General features: G+C 43.6%; 1 protein-coding gene across 7 annotated transcripts in view; it reads left to right on the forward strand.

Annotated features, from left to right (window-relative positions):
• Nucleotides 1–4480: 4480 nt before the first annotated feature.
• Nucleotides 4481–21377, forward strand: part of FAM178B (family with sequence similarity 178 member B) — a 113937-nt gene continuing 97040 nt past the window's right edge. For all 7 annotated transcript variants that reach the window (XM_027072604.2, XM_015074118.3, XM_015074119.3 and 4 more), the window contains exon 1: nt 4481–4597. In XM_027072604.2, coding sequence (XP_026928405.1) covers nt 4556–4597 — 42 coding nt within the window. In that variant the 5' untranslated portion in view covers nt 4481–4555. The remainder of the gene's footprint in view (nt 4598–21377) is intronic.

The raw sequence follows: 21377 nt of genomic DNA on the forward strand, positions 1-21377 counted from the left end.
CTCTCTCCTCCTACCCTCTTCCTTCCTGCTGGTGACCCTAACTGGCAACCAGAGGGCAAGGGAGTCCCTTGAGGCAGCCCATGGAGGACAGTCCCCAGGCAGAGAGGAGGAGGGGGATCTGGAGGGGCAGATGGAGTGATCAGCATGGTTCTCTGCCTGGGATGATGTCCTGCTCGATGGTTCAACTATTCTGTCACTGGCATTCTCAGTTCCTTGCTCCCTTGTCCATGGTACCCAATGCTAAATTTGCCCAACCATCTGTTTTCTGGGTTCCTTCTTCCAAGTTGGCGAGCACTGCCAGAGAAAAACCATACACCATGACAGGCTTGTGATGGTCACCCTTGGCTGGGCCCTCAATGCTGGGAGCTTGGTGGTTCTTTCCCTCAGAGTCCTTAAGCCCTGGCCCTACCCATGTTGTATTTCACTGAGGAGCAGACAGGAACTCACTCACCTCCCTTCCCTCCTCTTCCTCTTTCATCTTCCTCTTCCCCTTCCTTCATCCCTTCCCGCTGGTCTTGGTAGAACTGGGACTCTCCTCCCCAAGGCTGCCCCTTCACCTGCTGGGCTCTTTGCCCTCTCTCTGCATCAGGCACCTTCCCTTGGCCTTCAAGGATGCTGAGACCTGAGTCTTTCCTCTGGCTGGTGCCTCTGTCATGGATCTGTTTTCTTCCATCCACTTCCAGATTTCTGGAAGAATGACTCCCTCCCTGTGTCTACCTCTTCAGTGGCCACTTATAGACAGTGTCATCCAACCTACTGTCTGACCCCACTGTGCTCTAAAATTCTGTTGCTAAGGTCACCCTTGGCCCCCTATTTGCCAAACCCCAGATTCTGTTTATAACCTCATCCTCTTAGACAACTTCCTATTGCTAGCTGCCTCCTCCTTGCCTTTGCCCAAACTAAGCTTCCTCCACCTTGCCTTTGGCCTCTCTTCTTGGCTCTTCTTCCCACGCTGGAGGTTGATCTGCAGAGGTCATTCAGGCCTCAGAGCCCTCTTCCCACTCCCAGCCTCCTCTCCCCTGCTAAGCTGCCTACACCCATCTCCACCTCTCTCTGTTCCTTCAGTACTCAATCAGATGATCAGATATCCCACTGAAGAAACCCCTTTGCATGGCCCTCAAGGTTCTCATGCTGGCTGTCACCTATGAGTTCTGTATTTCCCCACTGATAAGTGACATTCCAGTCCTCAAACAAACCATTTACATTCATGCTTTGTACATTCTGTTCCCTTTGCCTTAAATGCTTTTCCTTCTTTTGGAAATAAGTTATAATTCCAACTCCAAGACTGTGGGCAAATGTTATCTTGCCTGTGAGGTCATCAGACTTCCACTGCAGGAGTACTGGGCCTGCCTCCAGGGGCAGGGAATTGATTACACTGCAGGGTAGTTATCTTTTTGCATGCGTTTTGCATCTAGGCAGCCAATGCATGATAATTGCTCATTGTTTGTTGAATGACTACTGAATGGATGAATGCATTACACACAAGATAATTGTTTTTTGTTTTTGTTTTTGTTTTTGAGAAAGAGGATGCAAGTGAGCAAAGGGCAGAGAGAAAGGGAGAGCGAGAGGGAAAATCCCACAAGGGGCAGAGAGAGAGAGAGAGAGAGAGAGAGACAGAAGCGGGGCTCACCCAAAGCAAGGCTTGAGCTCACCTGATGTGGGACTGGAACTTACGAACTGTGAGATCATGACCTGAGCCAAAGTCAGATGCTTAACTGACTGAACCACCCAGGTGGCCCAAGACAATTGTTATCTGTCTTCTGCTGTACCTGCTTCTTGAAAATTTTGGTCATTTTGTTACATAATGTCCTCGTATAAGATTCTCCATGAGAAATTACTTTTGTAATTGAAAATAAGGAAAAAATTTATTTCCTTCTACCATAGAGACTCTATATTATACAGAGAAACAAGTAGCCCTTTGTGCCCACCCACCCCCACCACACACAGAGAAACACACTTTTATCTCTTGCTTCCAAGAAGCTCAGGGACAGGTTTAATATTTATTCACATAATCACATTAACCCTGCTGGCCCAAATGTGGCTCTTCCTCCTTTTTGTGGTTTTGAATTTTTTTAATGTTTATTTATTTGTTTTTGAGAGAGTGCGAGGGGGGAGGGGTAGAGAACAAGGGAGACTGAGAATCTGAAGCCAGCTCCGCACTGTCAGTGCAGAGCCCCACACAGGGCTCAAACTCAAAAACCTCACAAACCGAAGTTGGACGCTTAACCAACCACCCAGGTGCCCCTGATTTTGATTTTCTATCTTTTCTCCAGTGCCTCTTTTGAAATCAGACAATGGGTGGGGCACCTGGGTGGCTCAATCAGTCAGGTCATGGTCGGGCCAGGTCATGAGCAGTCGGGTCAGGTCATGATCTCAGAGCTCATGAGTTCAAGCCCTGTATTGGGCTCCCTGCTGTTAATGCAGAGTCCGCTTCAGATCCTCTGTCTCTCTCTCCCTCTCAAAAATAAATAAACAGTTTTTTAAAAACGTTGAAATCAGACCGTGGAGTATGAAGAAAAAGGTATACACAATGGAGCCAGAGAAACATGGGCTCAGATGGTACTAGCAGCTCTGCAACTGGGGCAACTTAAGCTCTCTGAACCTCCAATTTCCCTTCTGTAGGGTCCTTAAAAAGGATTGAATTACAATGTATATAGCGTATGTAGCTCCTTCTAGATGATCAATAAAAGATGATTACATGAAGAAGCAGCTATAAATGAATAAAATAATTGAAACTGTCATTCCAGGTTGGCCTTTGTAAGACTAAGCACCCACTCTCCCTGGAAGGAGTAAGGAAGGCCAACTTGCCTAAAGCCTTTCTCCTGAGTCGATCCCATCTCTATGGTTACTATTCAAAGGACTCTTGGGAACACAGCTTTTTAACCAGGCTAAGAGATCAAGTCACGAGGAGTGGGCACACACAACATGGGGTCGGGCAGAGCAGGACTTGAAGGAACAGAGATCCTAGGAGGAGGAGGAGACTGGGCGGGCCTTCAGCAGGCATGACCTGCTGCATGAAGAGGCCCTCTAATGGAGTCTCTGAGCCACCTGAGGCAGCCCTGTTGGCCAAATTTCCTTTTCTTTCCTTCCAGGGTCCTCTGGGAGGAATGTGGAGGGCCTCAAGGACACAGGGCCTCCACACAAAGAAGTGAGAACAACAGGTTCCTAAAGTGAGAGCAAAACCCTGGGTGACATGAGGAAAGACAGACCAGTAGCAATGAGAGCCCTGGGATTAAATGTAGGCTCTCATACCCCAGTGTATGGCTCTGGGTCAGGCAGCTGGCCTCCAAGCCTCAGTTTCTTCCACTGGAAAATGAGTAGTCAGCACCCTCCAGCCTACAGTGAAGATCCAATGAACTAGTGTTGGTGGGAGCATTCGTATACCAAAAAAGGATTATTCTTGTGTAGGTTAGTATTTTCAACTTTGCCTGGGGCTGGATCTGTCTCTTCATATTAAACTTACAAACGATGCTCATTAAAATGGATACACCTATGTATGTTTAAAACATTTAAAATGGCAGACGTCCTCCAAAGAACAGGAAGGAGTTCAGAAGGGATCCTTTCAATCTCTTCAACATCCCTTTTAACAAATGGAAGTCACATGAATTAATGGGCTCAAACTCCTAGATGAGCTGATCAAAGTTAGTAAAGGTCAAGAAACAACGTTGCTCGGAAGGCCTGCTAACACACCAAGGCCTCTGCCTTCTCTCCCTCACTTCCTGGCCCCAGAAGAGAGGCTGCTCACTCAGAGTATGGGCTTAGCCAGGGTGCCAGGAGTAGCACTGCTCAGCTCAGCTCGGCTCGGCTCTACCGCCCTCCTGCCTGGAAAACCACGCAGGACAGTTAATTAGCTATTCATGATGTCTAATTAAAAATCAGTTCCCCAGAAGAGTAGGATATGGTTTTAATTGATGACAGGGCTGGCTGCAGATAAACAGAAATAATGTATGTAAATGGCCTTGCTCAGGGTCAGGCAAAGGGTCGGGGCTCAACCAGTTGTTCAGTGTGAATCTGACCGGCCGACATCCCCCAAAGAACGAACAGACGCGCACACTCACACACACTCAGATACACGTGCCCAGGGCACATCTGTTCTCAAAGCAAAACGTGAATAATCATGGATGGTGGCTATAAGGGATGCGCTCTCAACACACAACACGAGAAGTGTCTTACTTTGGGAAAGATCCCGGGTGGTCTGACGGCGGAGAGGCCACAGTGGGTTTAAATCCTGGCGCCGCCCCCTTCTGTCCTTGTCCCTTAGCAAGAGGCCCTTTCCCTGTGGGATCGGTGTCCCCATCTGTTTGGAAGCCCCCCAGGTGAGGATCCCGCGACTCAACTGCACGTTAAGTAGAGGGCACAGATCAAAAGTTCGGGAGGCGTGATTGATGCCGGCCTCGCCTGCGGGGAGCACTGCCCACCCTTGGGCTTCCGGTGCTGCGCTTGGCGTGCACGTGGATGTGCACGTGGCGGGCGGGGCTGGGCCCGCTGGGGGGCGCCGTCTGCGCGCGCCGCCCGGGTGCTGGACGGCTGTTGCCTGCCCAAGTGCAACCTCCGCATGCATCGTTGGGGGCGCGGGAAGGCCCCAGCGGCCCTGGAGGTAGGAACCCGCTCTTCTTCCCATCCGCGGTCCTCGCCCTTCCAGCCCCACTGTCCGGGAATCCTGCACCCGCTTCCTTTTCCCCACTAGCCGCCCCTCTCCTCCAGGCCTGTGCCCCGGCCTCCTATCCCTCCCCTGCTCGCCCAGTTAGGACGGTCCCAACCCCGCTGTCAGTCCGATCAGACACAACCCCCTGCCTCTTTTGCGCCCTTATGGATTTCTTGGTTAAACACATGTGCTCACGTGTTACTCTGACCCTGGCGGCCGGCTGGGCCCAGGGCTGGCCCAGACCAAGACCAGCCAGGCCCTCCTCTCCTGGGTGGCACAGTCACCAAGGCATCATTTGCTTTGTTGGGACGGAACTTTCTTCAGACTAACTTGAGACTTGGTTTATGTTTTGGTTGATTTGGTGGTTGTGTGTGTGTGTTTTCCCAGTGTTCCCCAGGGCACAGAGGATGGCTTTTTTTCCCCCCAGAAAAGCTCTCTGTTCCCAGCCTATGCCTAGTTTGATGGATGTGCAGTTTATAATACTGCAGACTGTTTGACTTTCCTTTGTGGATAAAACTCATCTCATTTCATCTTTCAGAGTGCGAGCTGAGGGCTTGCTAACCAGAGCCACTGCCCTCACTAACATTCCTAAGCTATTAAATATTTGTTTAAAAGGACCGACACAAAGCACGGTGTTAGGAATAAGTCATCTTGAAAAAAGCAATATTCAGAAAAACAGGACTGTTGTAATAGTGTCAGTTAATCTTGGATCTTTTTTACATCAAGACTCAAAGCATTTTGGATTCCATAATGATTTGACCGCATGGCTACACTTTGAGACAGATTATTTTATTTTTCTTGTAGCGAGGAAAATAAAAGAAGAAAAAGTGGGGCAACATGTTGAAATCACACTGTGGGACAGTGATGGAGAGTGGGAGAGGTAGGCGAGGGAGGCTGAATGTTACAGGCTTGGGTTTCCAAGATTTAGGGAGGCCCCCACCCAGCAGTGGGAAGGGATAGACAGATGGAGCGGCAGTCCCTGAGCTGGACTGGAGAAGAGGGAGCATGGTGAAACCAGATGGCTTCACTCCTTAGCCTGGAAAGCAGATGAGTGAGATTGAGGAGGAATAGTCCTGGCTGGTTGGTGCTGGGTGCTGGGGAGGAAGAGGACAGGAGTTAAGTTTAGATGTTGAGTGTGTCTTCTTCCCATTTGACTGTAGGATGGCCTTTTGTCTCTTGTGTTCCTGTCTCAACACCTAGCACACAGTACTTGAAACATGTCAGATTAACCAGAGTTACCATTTTTAATTGATTCTTGGATGCACCTTTGTTCACATCTTCACAGCTCTGAAGTTGAGCTGTGTCTTCCTTTGTGTCATTCACTTGGCAGATTTTTTTCTTTCTTGGTGGTCATAGAAAGTCATGCTGAGGGCGCCTGGCTGGCTCAGTCGGAAGAGCATGCAATTCTTGATCACAGGGTTGTAACTTGGAGTCCCACGCTGGGTGTAGTGATTACTTAAAAGTAAAATCTTTAAAAGAAAAAAAGAAAGAAAGTCATGATGCTCTTAAAATTGGTGGCATCTTAGCTCTGATGAAGTAGTGTTGCCAGCTATGACCTTGGACCAGCAATTGCAGGTTTCAGCATTGGAGATTCAAGCACCAGATGACCTTTTATCACATTGTACCCTTCTAGTGTCATTCATTTCCTCTTCTTTGAAACTGCTAATGTTTTCAAGGAACACGAGGGAGGGAGTTGGTAAAAGCAAGAACAACAGGTACAAGTATGAAAAATTTATTATTTTGTGGGTTGGAAAGAGAAGCAACAGCTGATGGATGTGTCTCCTTTCCTGGTGAAATTCTTAAATTGGACTGCCATATAACCACTGGTAGATGGATACCTTTAAGTGAAATGTGCTTTGCAGCAGCCATGCTTCCATGCACATTGGTCAGGCAGCCCTCATCCTTGAGCCTGCTCATGACCAGCCAGTCTGAATACACCTGTTGAGACCGTGAGACCCATGCTCCACCATCCACTGGAGACTTGGTGATGCTGGGTCTACCCCTGGCAGAAACCTCCCACTGCTGTACAAGCCCCTCAAGGGCAGAGACCATATCTTTCCCATCCTTGGTGTTCCAGTACTCAGCACAATGCCTGATACATCAGAGATGCTATGTTAGGTGTTGCTGAGTAAAACTGTGCTGGGCAAGTTGGGGCAAGTTGTCTTCTGGTCCTCAAGTCAAAGTCTTCATCTTGCAGAGACCATGTTCTGGGTGAAGGTTTCCTTCCCAGCCCTCAATCATCTGTGAGGCTGCTCCATGAGTTACTGGTTTTGTGAGCTAACCTGCAGAGACCTTATTTATCACCCTTGGCTTGCAGAATGAGCTTTTGGGACTTAGTCCACTTGTAAATTGGAACCTGCTTATGTATCAACTCACTTGGTGACTTTGCTCCCAGAGAGCCTCGCTAGTTAACCCACCCCCTAGGGATGTCAGGGCCCCTATGGATTAATTGTTTCTGCTGAGTTTGCTGTTTAAGCAGGTGAGCTGGTCCCGGCCTAGAGAAAGCTAGAAAGGTGAATGAGAATCTCCTGGAAACAAAAGGGCAAAGTTTATGTTCTGATTTGTCTCCAGGGAAGACATGAGCTGAACTCCTGAACCCCAGGAGCCCTTAGGATCTGTGAGACTTGACCCCTGTTCTTCATTCATGCCCTGGCTGATGTATGTGCTCCTTCTAGAAAGAGATGTTCTGAGCATGCAAAACATCTTTTCTCAGTCTGCACCAGGATGGTTTGGGGGTGGTTTGTGTAGAAGTGGAGGCATTTAGGAGAGTTCTTTCTCTGTCTTCTTTGGCTGACTCTCGGGTTCCCAGGAGGTAGTTGTACTCTGCTTGAGAACAGTGTCACAGCCACCACCAGTTGGCCAGTTTTATTTTTTTTATTCTCTCAAGGTGACTTTGGGGATGTTTTTATGGCAAATGTCTGGTGATCTTCCAGATTTCAGTTCAAATTATGAGAAATCCTGATGATCACCGTAAGATTTTTTTTTAATTTGCGGGTATTAAAAACAAAAAATAGGGGCTCCTGGGTGGCTCATTGGTTAAGTTTCCGACTTCGGCTTAGGTCATGATCTCTTGGTTTGTGAGTTTGAGCCTGCGTTGGGCTCTGTGCTAACAGCTCAGAACCTGGAGCCTGCTTCGGATTCTGTGTCTCCCCCTCTCTCTGCCCCTCCCCTGCTCATGCTCTGTCTCTCTCTGTCTCTCAATAATAAATGAACGTTAAAAAATTTTTTTAAACAAAAACTAGTTTTGAACCATTTCCATCAAAATTATTTCAGGCAAGAATCATGAATGTGATTATATGTCAACTATACTGGAATTAAATTAAAAAAAAGAATCATCAATGGATGCTGAAACTATGAAATGAATGTATGATGAGAAACAGGATGTTTACATAATCTCAAAGCATTTTCCCCATAAGATACTGATTAATAACAGAGGGAAACATAGTGATATTACAGTGGAGAAACCTGGCCTTAACCAAGTGATTAAAATTAGTACAGCAGTAATGGGACACTATCATGTGCCTTCTCATATACACTGAGAAGAACACATCACATCTGGGTATTCCTGTCCCAAACATATCACCTGTATCTAATTATGAGGAAATGTCACACAAACCCAGGTTTATATAGTCTACCAAGTAACTGGCCAGTACTCTTCAACAGTGTCAAGGTCATACGTACACACATGCACACAAGATAATTACTGGTAAACCAAATGTAGTAAAATGTTGACATGGAGGGATTTTGATGAAGGGCATATGAGCATTTTTTTTTTAGCTTATTTATCTTGAGAGATAGTGAGCACAAGTGGGGGAGGGGCAGAGAGAGAGGGAGAGAGAATCCCAAGCAGGCTCCTCACTGCCAGCAAGGAGCCAGCGTGGAGCCCGGCATGGGCTCAAATGAATGAGCTGTGAGATCATGACCTGAGCTGAAACCAAGTGTCGGGTACTCAACCAACTGAGCCACCCAGGCGCCCCCATATGGGCATTTTTTGTATTGTTTTTATAATTTGGGGTACGTCTGAAATTATTTCAAAATAAAAAAATAGAAAAGGTTTTCACATTTTTTCCAGAAATAATTATGGATGTAGGAACAGATAAAATATGCTATGTGTACTTGGCAGGGAGAACTTGACAAATCTAAATGGTTTTTGTAGTACAGTAAGATAAAAAATTTTGTGTATCCTGGTAAATAGCTGACAGAAATGAATATTTATTTCCTTCAAAAGACATACACAAGAATATTCATAGCAGCTTTATTCATAATACCCTGAAATAAGAAACAATCCAAGTGTCCATCAAGGAAGAGTGAATAAGTAAGTTGTGATGTATTCATATGATGGAATACTATACAGTAAGGAAAATGAATGGAGAACTGCAACATGCAATAACATGGATGAATCTCACATGCATGATGTCGAGCAGGTTATAATCAGACACAGAAGAGCTCCAAATATATGATTTCCTGTATATAAAATGAAGAAACAGGCAAAATAATTGATGGTGATACAGGCAGAGTATTGTTACCTTTGGGGGCTATTGACTGAAAGAGATATGAGAGATCCTTCTAGGGTGTGAGAGATGTTCAGTATCTTCATCTGGGTCTTACACACACACACACATACACACACATTGACCCTTAAACACATGAGGGTTGGGGCATCAACTCCCTGTGCATTCAAAAATTTCCATACAACTGGGGCGCCTGGGCGGCTCAGTCAGTTAAGTGTCCGACTTCAGCTCAGGTCATGATCTCACAGTTTGTGAGTTCGAGCCCCGCGTTGGGCTCTGTGCTGACCGCTCAGAGCCTGGAGCCTGCTTCGGATTCTGTGTCTTCTCCTGTCTCTGCCCCTCCCATGCTCATGCTCTGTCTCTCTCTGTCTCTCAATAATAAATAAACATTAAAAAAAATTTTTTTAATTTGCATACAACTTTGACTTTCTAAAAACTGTTAATAGCATATTGTTGATTGGAAGCCTTACCATTAGCATAGACAGTTGATTAACGCATATTTTGTCTATATATCATATACTGTTTTCTTACAATGAAGTAAGCTAGAGAAAAAATATTAAGAAAATCACAAGTAAGAGAAAATTTACAGTACTGTACTGTATTTATAGAAAAAATCCACTTAGACGTGGACCTACATGGTTCAAGCTCATGTTGTTTAAAGGTCAACTGTGTGCATATATATATATGCCATATATCATATATATAAATTCATCAAGTTGAATAGTTAAGATTTGTGTACCTTATCTAAGTTACACATCAGTGAAAACTAAAATGTGTCTTGTGAGGATTATAGATCCAAATGTGAATTGTAAAATAATAAAAATTCTAGAAGTTGATATGAGAATATGTTCATGACTTTGGAATGGGGAAGATTTCTTTTAAAAATTTTTTTTATGTTTTATTTTTATATTAGAGAGAGACAGAGAGCAAGTAGGGGAGGGGCAGAGAGACAGAGACAGAATCTGAAGCAGGCTCCAGGCTCTGAGCTGTCAGCACAGAGCCCAATGTGGGGCTGGAACTCACAAACCATGAGATCATGACCTGAGCTGAAGTCAGATGCTTAACCGACTAAGCCACCCAGGTGCCCCAGAATGGGGAAGATTTCTTAAACAAGACACAGAACACACTAATCATAGAAGAAAGCATTGATAAATTAGGCTCCATTGAACTTTTGAATTTGTCTCTGTAAAGACACACCATTAAGAGAGTGAAAAGACAAGCCATAGAGTGGGTGAAAATATTTGCAACACGTAAAACCGACAGGGTTCATCTTGAGAATATATAAGAATGCCCATAGATCAAGAAATGTCAAAAAGGACAACCCAATAGAAATTGGGCAACAGGTGGCACAAAAACAGACACATAGACCAATGGAATAGAATAGAAACCCCAGAACTAGACCCACAAACGTATGGCCAGCTCATCTTTGACAAAGCAGGAAAGAACATCCAATGGAAAAAAGACAGTCTCTTTAACAAATGGTGCTGGGAGAACTGGACAGCAACATGCAGAAGGTTAAAACTAGACCACTTTCTCACACCATTCACAAAAATAAACTCAAAATGGATAAAGGACCTGAATGTGAGATAGGAAACCATCAAAACCCTAGAGGAGAAAGCAGGAAAAGACCTCTCTGACCTCAGCCGTAGCAATCTCTTACTCGACACATCCCCAAAGGCAAGGGAAATAAAAGCAAAAATGAATTACTGGGACCTTATGAAGATAAAAAGCTTCTGCACAGCAAAGGAAACAACCAACAAAACTAAAAGGCAACCAACGGAATGGGAAAAGATATTTGCAAATGACATATCAGACAAAGGGCTAGTATCCAAAATCTATAAAGAGCTCACCAAACTCCACACCCGAGAAACAAATAACCCAGTGAAGAAATGGGCAGAAAACATGAATAGACACTTCTCTAAAGAAGACATCCGGATGGCCAACAGGCACATGAAAAGATGTTCAACGTCGCTCCTTATCAGGGAAATACAAATCAAAACCACACTCAGATATCACCTCACGCCAGTCAGAGTGGCCAAAATGAACAAATCAGGAGACTATAGATGCTGGAGAGGATGTGGAGAAACAGGAATCCTCTTGCACTGTTGGTGGGAATGCAAACTGGTGCAACCGCTCTGGAAAGCAGTGTGGAGGTTCCTCAGAAAATTAAAAATAGACCTACCCTATGACCCAGCAATAGCACTGCTAGGAATTTACCCAAGGGATACAGGAGTACTGATGCATAGGGGCACTTGTACCCCAATGTTTATAGCAGCACTCTCAACAATAGCCAAATTATGGAAAGAGCCTAAATGTCCATCAACTGATGAATGGATAAAGAAATTGTGGTTTATATACACAATGGAGTACTCATGGCAATGAGAAAGAATGAAATATGGCCTTTTGTAGCAACGTGGATGGAACTGGAGAGTGTTATGCTAAGTGAAATAAGTCAGGCAGAGAAAGACAGATACCATATGTTTTCACTCATATGTGGATCCTGAGAAACTTAACAGAAACCCATGGAGGAGGGGAAGGAAAAAGGAAAAAAAAAAAAAAAAAAAAGAGGTTAGAGTGGGAGAGAGCCAAAGCATAAGAGACTCTTAAAAACTGAGAACAAACTGAGGGTTGATGGGGGGTGGGTGGGTGATGGGTATTGAGGAGGGCACCTTTTGGGATGAGCACTGGGTGTTGTATGGAAACCAATTTGACAATAAATTTCATATATTGAAAAAAAAAAAGAAATTGGGCAACAGGTACTTTATAAAAAAAAAGATATCCAGGTGGAGAACACAACATGAAAAGTTGTTCAGTGTCATTAAGTAAGGAAAACACAAATTTATAATAAAAAATTCAATGAGGGGCACCTGGGTGGCTCAGTCTGTTGGGCGGCCGACTTGGGCTCAGGTCATGATCTCACAGCTTATGAGTTCCAGCCCCACATTGGGCTCTGTGCTGACAGCTCAGAGCCTGGCGCCTGCTTCAGATTCTGTGTCTCTGTCTCTCTCTCTCCCCCACTTGCACTTTCTCTCTTTCAAAAATAAACGCTAAAAAAAATTTTTTTTAATGTAATGAGGGGGTCACTTGGGTGGCTCAGTTGGTTAAGCATCCGACTTCAGCTCAAGTCATCTCACAGCCCCGCGTCGAGCTCTGTGCTGACAGCTCAGAGCCTGGAGTTGCTTCGGATTCTGTGTTTCCCTCTCTCTCTGACCCTCCCCCGTTTATGCTCTGTCTCTGTCTCTGTTTCTGTCTCTCTCAAAAATAGATAATCATTAAAAAAAAAACAATTTTTTTAATGCAATAAGAAACCAGTAGGTGAGAAATACCTACTGGAATGGTAAACCTTTAAAGAACTGACAGTCTCAGGTGCTGACAAGGGTAGGATGAGGAGAACTGGCAAATGGCATATAGGAGGGTAAATTCATTCTACCACTTTCCAACTGACCTTGTCTACCATGAACGAACATACCTATTCCTGTGACCCATCAATTTGACACCTAGCCGCATTCCCAACAGAAATGTGTGTGATTAGGTGTGTGAGATTGTGTGTACAAAAGGCAAGTAAAACAATGTTTGTGGAAGCATTATTCATAATTGTCAAAAACTAAAAACAATGAAGATGTCTATCAACAGAAGAGTTAACCCTGTATTCATACAGTCGAATACTATACAACAACGAAGATGAACATTCATAGACGTAACATTGAACTAAAGAAGACGACAAAGAATCCATACTGTGTGATTCCACTTATGCATTATTGAAAAAACAGACAAATCTGTGGTGTTAAGTTTTATTTTGGGGGCAGAGGGTGGGCGTACTGACTGGGAGTGAGCATAAAGGACTCTGGGGTGCTGGTATGTGCCATCTTTTTTACTTTGGTAATGGTTACCTAGGTGTGTTCACTTTGTGAAAATTCATCTAGCTGTATTCTTCCCTGGTACACTTTTCTGTCATAGATTGTACTTTAAAGTTGATTAATTTGATTTGCAGCTAGTGTAGTGATGTTTGATATATTGCATGGCATTATGGATTGAATTGTGTCTCCCCCTCAAATTCATGTGTTGAAGCCCTAACTCGCAATATGATGGTATTTAGAGATGGGGCCTGTGGGAGGTAATTAAGTTAGATGAGGTCGTGAGGGTGGGACAGCATGATGGGATTAGTATCCTTTATTTATTTATTTTTTAATGTTTATTTTTGAAACAGAGAGATCGTGGGGGGGGGGGGGCAGAGAGAGAGGGAAACACAGAATCTGAAGCAGGTACCAGGCTCTGAGCTGTCAGCACAGAGCCCGACACGGGGCTTGAACTCACAAACCATGAGATTGTGACCTGAGCCAAAGTTGGACGCTTAACCGACTGAGCCACTCAGGCACCCCGGATTAGTATCCTTATAAGAAGAGGAAGGGGCGCCAGGGTGGCTCAGTTGGTTAAGCGTCCTTATGTCAGTTAAGCATCCTAAGTCCTAAGTGTCTGACTCTTGATTCCAGCTCAGGTCATGATCTCACAGTTCATGGGATCCAACCCTGTGTCAGGCTCTGTGCTGATAGCATGGAGGTCGCTTGGGATTCTGTCTCTCCCTCTCTGCCCCTCCCCTGCTTATGAGCACACACACACTCCCTCTCTCAAAATAAATAAAACATTAAAAAAAAAAGAGGAAGAGACCAATGCACACATTCTGTGTCTTTCCCACAAGCGCATCAAGGAGAGGTCATGTGAGCACACAGCAGAGAATAGTCTCTCCTGTGAGCCACGAGAAAAGCCCTCAGAAAGAAACCTGTCTTGCCAGCACCTTGATCTTGGATTTGTAGCCTCAAGAACTATGAAAAATAATGGGCGCCTGGGTGGCTCAGTCAGTTAAGCGTCCAACTTCAGCTCAGGTCATGATCTCACAGTTGGTGGGTTCGAGCCCACATCGGGCTCTGTGCTGATAGCTCAGAGCCTGGAGCCTGCTTCAGATTCTGTGTCTCCCTCTCTCTCTGCCCCTCCCCTGCTCACACTCTGTCTCTCTCTCTCAAAAATAAATAAACATTAAAAAAAATAAAAAGAACTATGAGAAATCTGTTTTTTAAGCCACCCAGCCCATGGTATAGGCATGTTGTGTTTTATTGCACTTTATTATACTTCACAGATAATGCTTGTTTTTTGTGTTTTGTTTTGTTTTTACAAAGTAAAGGTTTGTGGCAACCTGCAGTTCTCGTCTATTGGGGCCATTTTTCCAAAAGCATTTGCTCATTTACACCTCTGTGTCACATTTAGGTAATTCTCATAATATTTTAAACTTTTTCATGATTATTATATTTGTTACGGTTGTCAGTGATCTTATATGTTCTGTTGTATATGTGGGTGCCATGAACCTCACCCACATAAGACCGCAAGCTTAAACAATAAATGTTGTGCATGTTCTGACTGTTCCACCAACCAGTCATTCCCCCGTCTGTCTCCCTCTCTCTCCTCAGGCCTCCCTATTCCCTGAGACACAGCAATATTGAAGTTAAGTCAGTTGATAACCTTATAATGGCCTCTAAGTATTCAAGTGAAAGGAATAGTCACACATCCCTGACTTTAAATCAAAAGCTAGAAATGATTAATCTTATTAAGCAAGGCATGTCAAAAGCCAAGATAGACCAAAAGCTTCAAACAGCCAAGTCATGAATGTGAAGGAAAAGTTCTTGAAGGATATGAAAAGTGCTACTCCAGTGAACACATGAATGATAAGAAAGTGAAACAGCCTAATCACTGATTTGGAGAAAGTTAGAGTGGTCTGGATACAAGATCAGACCATCCCACAACATTCCCTTAAACCAAAGTCTAATCCAGAGCAAGGCCCTAACTCTCTTCAAGTCCATGAAGCTGCAGAAGAAAAGTCTGAAGCCAGCAGGGGTGGTTCATGATGTTAAAGGAAAAAAGCCGTCTCCATAACATCAAAGTGCAAGCAGCAAGGTGAAACAGCAAGTTATCCAGAAGATCCAGCTAAGATCATTAATGAAAGTGGCTACACTAAACAAGAAGTTTTCAGTGTAGACAAAACAGCCTTCTATTGGAAGAAGATGCTCTCGAGGACTTCATAGCTAGAGAGGAGAAGTTAATGCCTGGCTTCAAAGCTTCAAAAGACAGGCTGACTCTCTTGTAAGAGACTAATGCAGCTAGTGGTTTTAAGTTGAAGCCAGTGCTCACTTACCAGTCCAAAAATCCTAAGACCCTTAAGAATTATGCTAAATCTACTCTGCCTGTTTACAGTATGGTTTACTGAATATTTTAAGCCCATTGTTGACACCTGCTGCTCAGAAAGATTCCTTTCAAAATATTACTGCTTATTGACAGTGTACCTGGTCACCCAAGAGCTCTGATGGAGATGTACAACAAGATTAGTGTTTTCTTATCTAATACCACATCCATTCTGCAGTCTTGGGTCAAGGAGTAATTTAGACTTTCAAGTCTTACTATGTAAGAAATATTTGTAAGGCTATCATTGCTATAGAGAGTGATACCTCTGGTGGATTTGGGCAAAGTAAATTGCAAACCTTCTGGAAGTGATTCATTCTAGATGCCATAAGAACAGTCATGATTCATAGGAAGAGGTTAAAATATCATAACTCTTTAAAATAGTCTGGAAGAAGTTGATTCCAACCCTCACAGATGAGTTTAAGGGGTTCAGGACTTCAGTGGAGGAATTAACTGCAGATGTCGTACAAATAGCAAGAGAACCAGAATTAGAAGTGGAGCTTGAAGTGTGACAAATTGCTGCCAATCTTAAAAACTTGAAAGGATGATGGCTGTCTGGGGGTTCAGTCGGTCAAGCATCTGACTTTTGATTTTGGCTCAGGTCATGATTTCACAGTCATGAGATCAAGCCCTGCATCGAGCTCTACTCTGGGTATGGAGGCTCCTTAAGCTTCTCTCTCTCCGTCCCTCTCTGCCCCACTCCCCTGCTCTCTCATTCTCTCAAAAAAAAAAAAAAAAAAAGAAAGAAAGAAAAAGAAAAAAAAACTTAAAAGGATGAGAAGTGCTTTCTTACTGAAGAGCAAGGAAAGTAGTTTCTTGAGATAGAATCTACTCCTGGTGAAGATGATGTGAAGATTTTTGAAATGACAACAAAGGACTTAGACTATTACATGAATTTAATATCAGCTAAGCAGTGGTAGGGTTTGAGATGACTGACTCCAATTTTGTAAGAAGTTCTGTGAATAAGATGCTATCAAACAGCATCACATGCTGCAGAGAAATAGTCCGTGAAAGGAAGGGTCAGCTGATGCGGCCAACTTCATTGTTGTCTTATTTATAAAAATGGCCACAGCCACCCCAGCCTTCAGCAGCCACCACCCTGATCAGTCAGCAGCCAGCAACATTAAGGCAAGACCTCGCCCCGCCCCCCCAGCAAAACAGTGGACTTGCTGAAAGCTCAGATGATAGTTACCAGTTTTTAGCAGTAAATTATTTTTTAACCAAAGTATGGACATTGTTTTTTTCAGACACAATGCTGTTGCACATTTAATAGACTACAGTACAGTGCAAATAACCTTTATATGCCTTGGAAAACCAAAAAACCCATTGGACTCACTTTATTGCCATATTCACTGTATTGCAGTGGTCTGGAATGGAACCTGCAATATCTCTTTGTATGCCCATATTTTGTTATGGAAGCCCAGGCCAACTAAAGCACATATAAATGTGCAGTAGCATCAACTACCTCATTTTCTGAGAATCCAGCCTGCACTGGCCCTGGGCTGGTCACTGGGATATGGAGACAAGACTTCATCTGTGCACCTCAGTGACTCAAGAGAACTAAGTCATCAGTGTGGTAAAAATACATGAAGTGTTGTGCGGGTGAAGAGGAGGGGCTGAGACATGGTACGTTTCCTCAGGCAGCAATGACACATTTACTCCTCTTTTATACTTTAAAGCGCCCCTCCGTCTTGGGTGCTCCATCTGGAGCAGTGACCTACTGAACTTTCAGAAACCAGAGTGTGCTGCTTTTCATGATCTTGAGGAACAGCCAAAACTGGAATAGCAAAAACTGTCAACTCTGAAGTGGAACAAAGGCTGGTGTTGTGTATCCACACTTAGTGGGCTCTGCATTGTTAGGAGGACATAGAAAGCACTTGTGCTCAGAAAAGAAACCAATTGAAAAGCAGAAAATATCCTTCCCTCCCACCGTCCCAGTTGCGCGCAGTTTTTGCCGCATAGACTTGGTCTCAATGCATCAGCAGTTTCTGATTCTTTTTATATTTTACCATCTCTGTGGACTTCTGAACACTGAAACATTTACTTGGGGCAGGGCAGTTTTCTTGTCTTTAGCAACTGTTCCAGACTCAACTTGGTATACTCTCAGTTCCCCAAGTAAAAGGGTTTTTAAAGAACAGCCCTAACCCCCCAACCCTGTATTCTCAAAAGGCATAATCACTTGCATAGAATATTACTGGGAGATTTTAGTGATACTTTTTATTCTTTGTTTCTTTCTTTTCTTTCTTGCTTCTTTGGTAGCATCTATAATGAGAAGGGCTTTTAGCATGTTTTCCAGCTTCCCGATGTCTCACTCCTTTGTCCTCTTAGAAGGTTAGCAGCAACAGCAGCGTGGACCTTCAGTTTTGCTTTACTTGTACTTTCTTTAAAAGAAAAAAAAAGGTTTTGCAAATAAACTTAAAAAGGTGAGGGGCGCCTGGGTGGCTTAGTCGGTTGGGCATCCAACTCTTGATTTTGGCTCAGGTCATGATCCCACAGTCATGGGATCAAGCCTGGCATCGGGCTCCATGCTGAATATGGAGCCTGCTTGAGATTCTCTCTCTCCTCCCTGCCCCTCTCCCCCACTTGTGTGCTGGCTTGCTTTCTCTGTCAAATATCAATCAATTATTAAAAATAAAAATTAAAAACAAGTAAAAAACTAGTTTATTGAGATGTAACTCACATACCATACAAGTCATCCATGTTCTGAAATCAATTTTAGAACATTTTCAGCACCCCAGACATAAACCTTGCATCCCTTACCTGTCACCCCCCAACTTCCCTTCTCTCTCCCAGCCCTAATCTGCTTTATAACACTCTGGATTTACCTGTTCTGGACATTTCATACAAATGGAACCACACAGGATGTGGTTTGATAAGTCAGTCTTCTTTCATTTTATGTATTATATTCAAGGTCCATGCATGTTGTAGCATGAGTCAGTACTTCATTTTTATAGCTGAATAATACTCCATTATATGGATATACCACATTTTGTTTGTCCTTTCAACAACTGATGGCCATTGGGTTGTTTCCACTTTTTAGCTATCGTGAAAAATATTGCTGGATTATTATTAATGGAGAAGATTTTGTGCGGACATATGTATTGATTTCTCTCTCATTTATACCTAGAAATGGAATGTCTGGGCCATATGGTACCTCTGTGTTTAACCATTTGGGGAACTGCCAGGCTATTTCCCAAAGCCCTTTTCCTTGTATGATCAGTAAGCAAGGAAATATTTTATTGTTCTTTTAACTTTTATAGGATTTTACAATCTTTGCTACTGACCACCTTTTCCATTTGTCTGTTAAAATGCTTCCATAAAAAAAGCAGGAGGTATGATCACTGTGCTTACACCTCCTTCTCTGTGCATATTTCTCATCCTCTGCAAGGTCTTAATCTCCTCAGGTCCTTAGGAACATAGACATTGGTTATTTATGGACCAAACAGCTTTTCAGATACTTCTGGTTATAAGGGCAAATTCTTTTGCTGGTCTTTACCTGAGATCCCACTTACATATTAAACCATTGAGAGTTTGGCTAGAATGTCACAAGTTTTGGTTGCTTGAGCTAATGATGTCTCGTTGATCATGCTCATGTCATGGCCGTGTTGGCAGCAAAGTGGTGCCAAATTAGGAACATTGGAAAGCTCTTGGACTTTCAGTATCACCCTTTCTGATACAAACAAAGGATTTTTAATGTTTGCAGAGGCCTCCACCACCTTCTATGGAGCTCAGGGCTGTTGGTGCCAAATACACTGTTATTGGCTAAATTGACCCCCTAAAATTCATAGGTTGAAGTCTTAACTACCTCAGAATGTGGCTGTATTTGGAGATAAGGCCTTTAAGCAGATAATTAAGGCTAAATGAAGTCATTGGGGGTGGACCCTAATCCAATAGGACTGGTATCCTTATGAGGAGAGATGGTTAGGACACAGACCAGAAACCATGTGGCAACACAGAAGATGGCCAGGCACAAACCGAGGAGAGTGGTTCAGAAGAAATCAACCCTACCAACACCTTGATCTTGGACTTTGAGTCTCCAGAGAGCCTTTATTTTGTGAGAAAATAAGTGTCTGTGGTTTAAGCCCCCCAGCCTGTGGTATTTGTTATGGCAGCCCAAGCTAGTTCATGCACCCTGATGCTTCTTTGCCCTGACACCCTGCCTGCCCTCCTGTTCTGTGGGTCTTATGGACAAACTGCCCCCCTGTCCAAGACTATATCTTCTGCTTGGGTCATGCATCCTTCTGGCTCTCTTTACCCTGAGCCCCTCTCTGGTCCTTTTTGTTTCCCCAAGCCCAAAGGTGCCTCCTAGGTACAAAACATATCCTGGCCCAAGAATCACCCCAGAGGGAGAGCATATACCATCAGGACTCCTAAGATCCTTGGCCACACCCGATCACACTCCTTTGCAAGGGGAAGTTCAGTGATTCCTTGGCAGGAGCACCTTAGGAAGCCTCATGGAACTGGGAAGGCCAACAAGGGACACTTTATAACACAAAGATGGCTTTGGTCATCCCAAGAGCATTTTCATTCATTTAACAGAATTTGCATCTTGTGCATCCCTCCAGATGGTTTCTAATGTGGAAATAATTTTATATGTTGAAAAGTTGGTCTCAACTTCCACTTTTGCTAAGTGGAAGCTGGGGATAAGTTAGGTTTATCAAGCTGTAATTTCATTACAGTAAAATTCACTCTCTATAGATGTGCAGTTCAGTGAGCTCTGACAAATGTATTTAGTTTGAGTAACAACTACCATGATTAAGATAAAGGATATTTTCATCACCTTCTGAAGAGTCCTGGTACACCTTTGTCCAGCAGTGGCTTCTGAGCAGAGGAAGTTACACAATTGAGTTGATGCCCTAGGTCTAAGAAGGTTGAATCAGAAGCGATGTTCAGGAAGGACGGGAAGGAAAAGAGGGTGTAGAAGGAAAAGAAACTGGTTGTTTTTGAAGGCAGAAAAAAAAACAACAAAAAATTCCACTGGTGAACGGAAGGATGGGCGGTCATGGGCAACACCTCTCTAAAGGTCCAAAAGAGGGCAAGGTGTCAGAACCAGGGCAGAGGATAATTCTTAGTATCTTCCTTTTCTTACTGGGCCCCTACAAACATCTGATGCTGCCTTTCAGTACTTAGGCACAAATTTAGAATAGTTCATTATTTAACAATTGTGCAAAAATTGCACCCATAAATCCTTAATGTGGTTATTTCATGTATAAGTACTTTTTTTTATTCCAGGATTTCTACCAAGTTATGCTGTCCTCTACTTATTTGACGTAATTTCACGTGTATTTCCCCACCCCACCCCCGAATAATTTGTATATTTATTTGTCCTTTCTTGTGGTAAGATATGCATAGCATAAAACTTGCAATTTTAATCATTTTGAAATTCTGGGGCATTTAGTAAATTCACAATGTTGTGCAATCATTGGCACTGTTGAGTTCCAGAGTGTTTTTCCATCATCCAAAAAGGAGACCTTGTACCCATTGAGCAGTCACGCCCCATTTCTCCGCCCTTCCCCCTTCCACCCCAGCACCCAGCACCTGGAAACCACTAATCTACTTTCTGTCTCTATGGATTTGCCTATTCTGGCATTTCATGTAAAGAGAATCGTCCATACAATAGGAGACCTTTGTGTCTGGCTTCTTTCACTAAGCATAATGATTATGAGGTTTATCCATTGTTATAGCATATAACAGTGCTTCATTCCTTTATGTGACTCAATAATCCATTGTATGGCTGTCCTATATTTTGTTTATCCACTCAGTAGTTGATGGACATTTGTACTGTTTCCACCTTTCGCCTGTGTGAGTAGTGCCACTGTGAACATTCATGTGCAAGGATTTGTCTCAGTACCTGTTGTCATTTCTACCTTGAGTAGAATTACTGGGTCAAATGGTAATTCTATGTCTAACTTACTGGGTAACTACTAGACTCTTTTCCACAAGGGCTGCACCATTTTACATTCACACATGCAGTGGATGAGGGTTCCAGTTTCTCC

This window comes from Acinonyx jubatus, chromosome A3 (genome assembly GCF_027475565.1).
Source record: "Acinonyx jubatus isolate Ajub_Pintada_27869175 chromosome A3, VMU_Ajub_asm_v1.0, whole genome shotgun sequence".
In the NCBI taxonomy this organism is placed as follows: Eukaryota; Metazoa; Chordata; class Mammalia; order Carnivora; family Felidae; genus Acinonyx; species Acinonyx jubatus.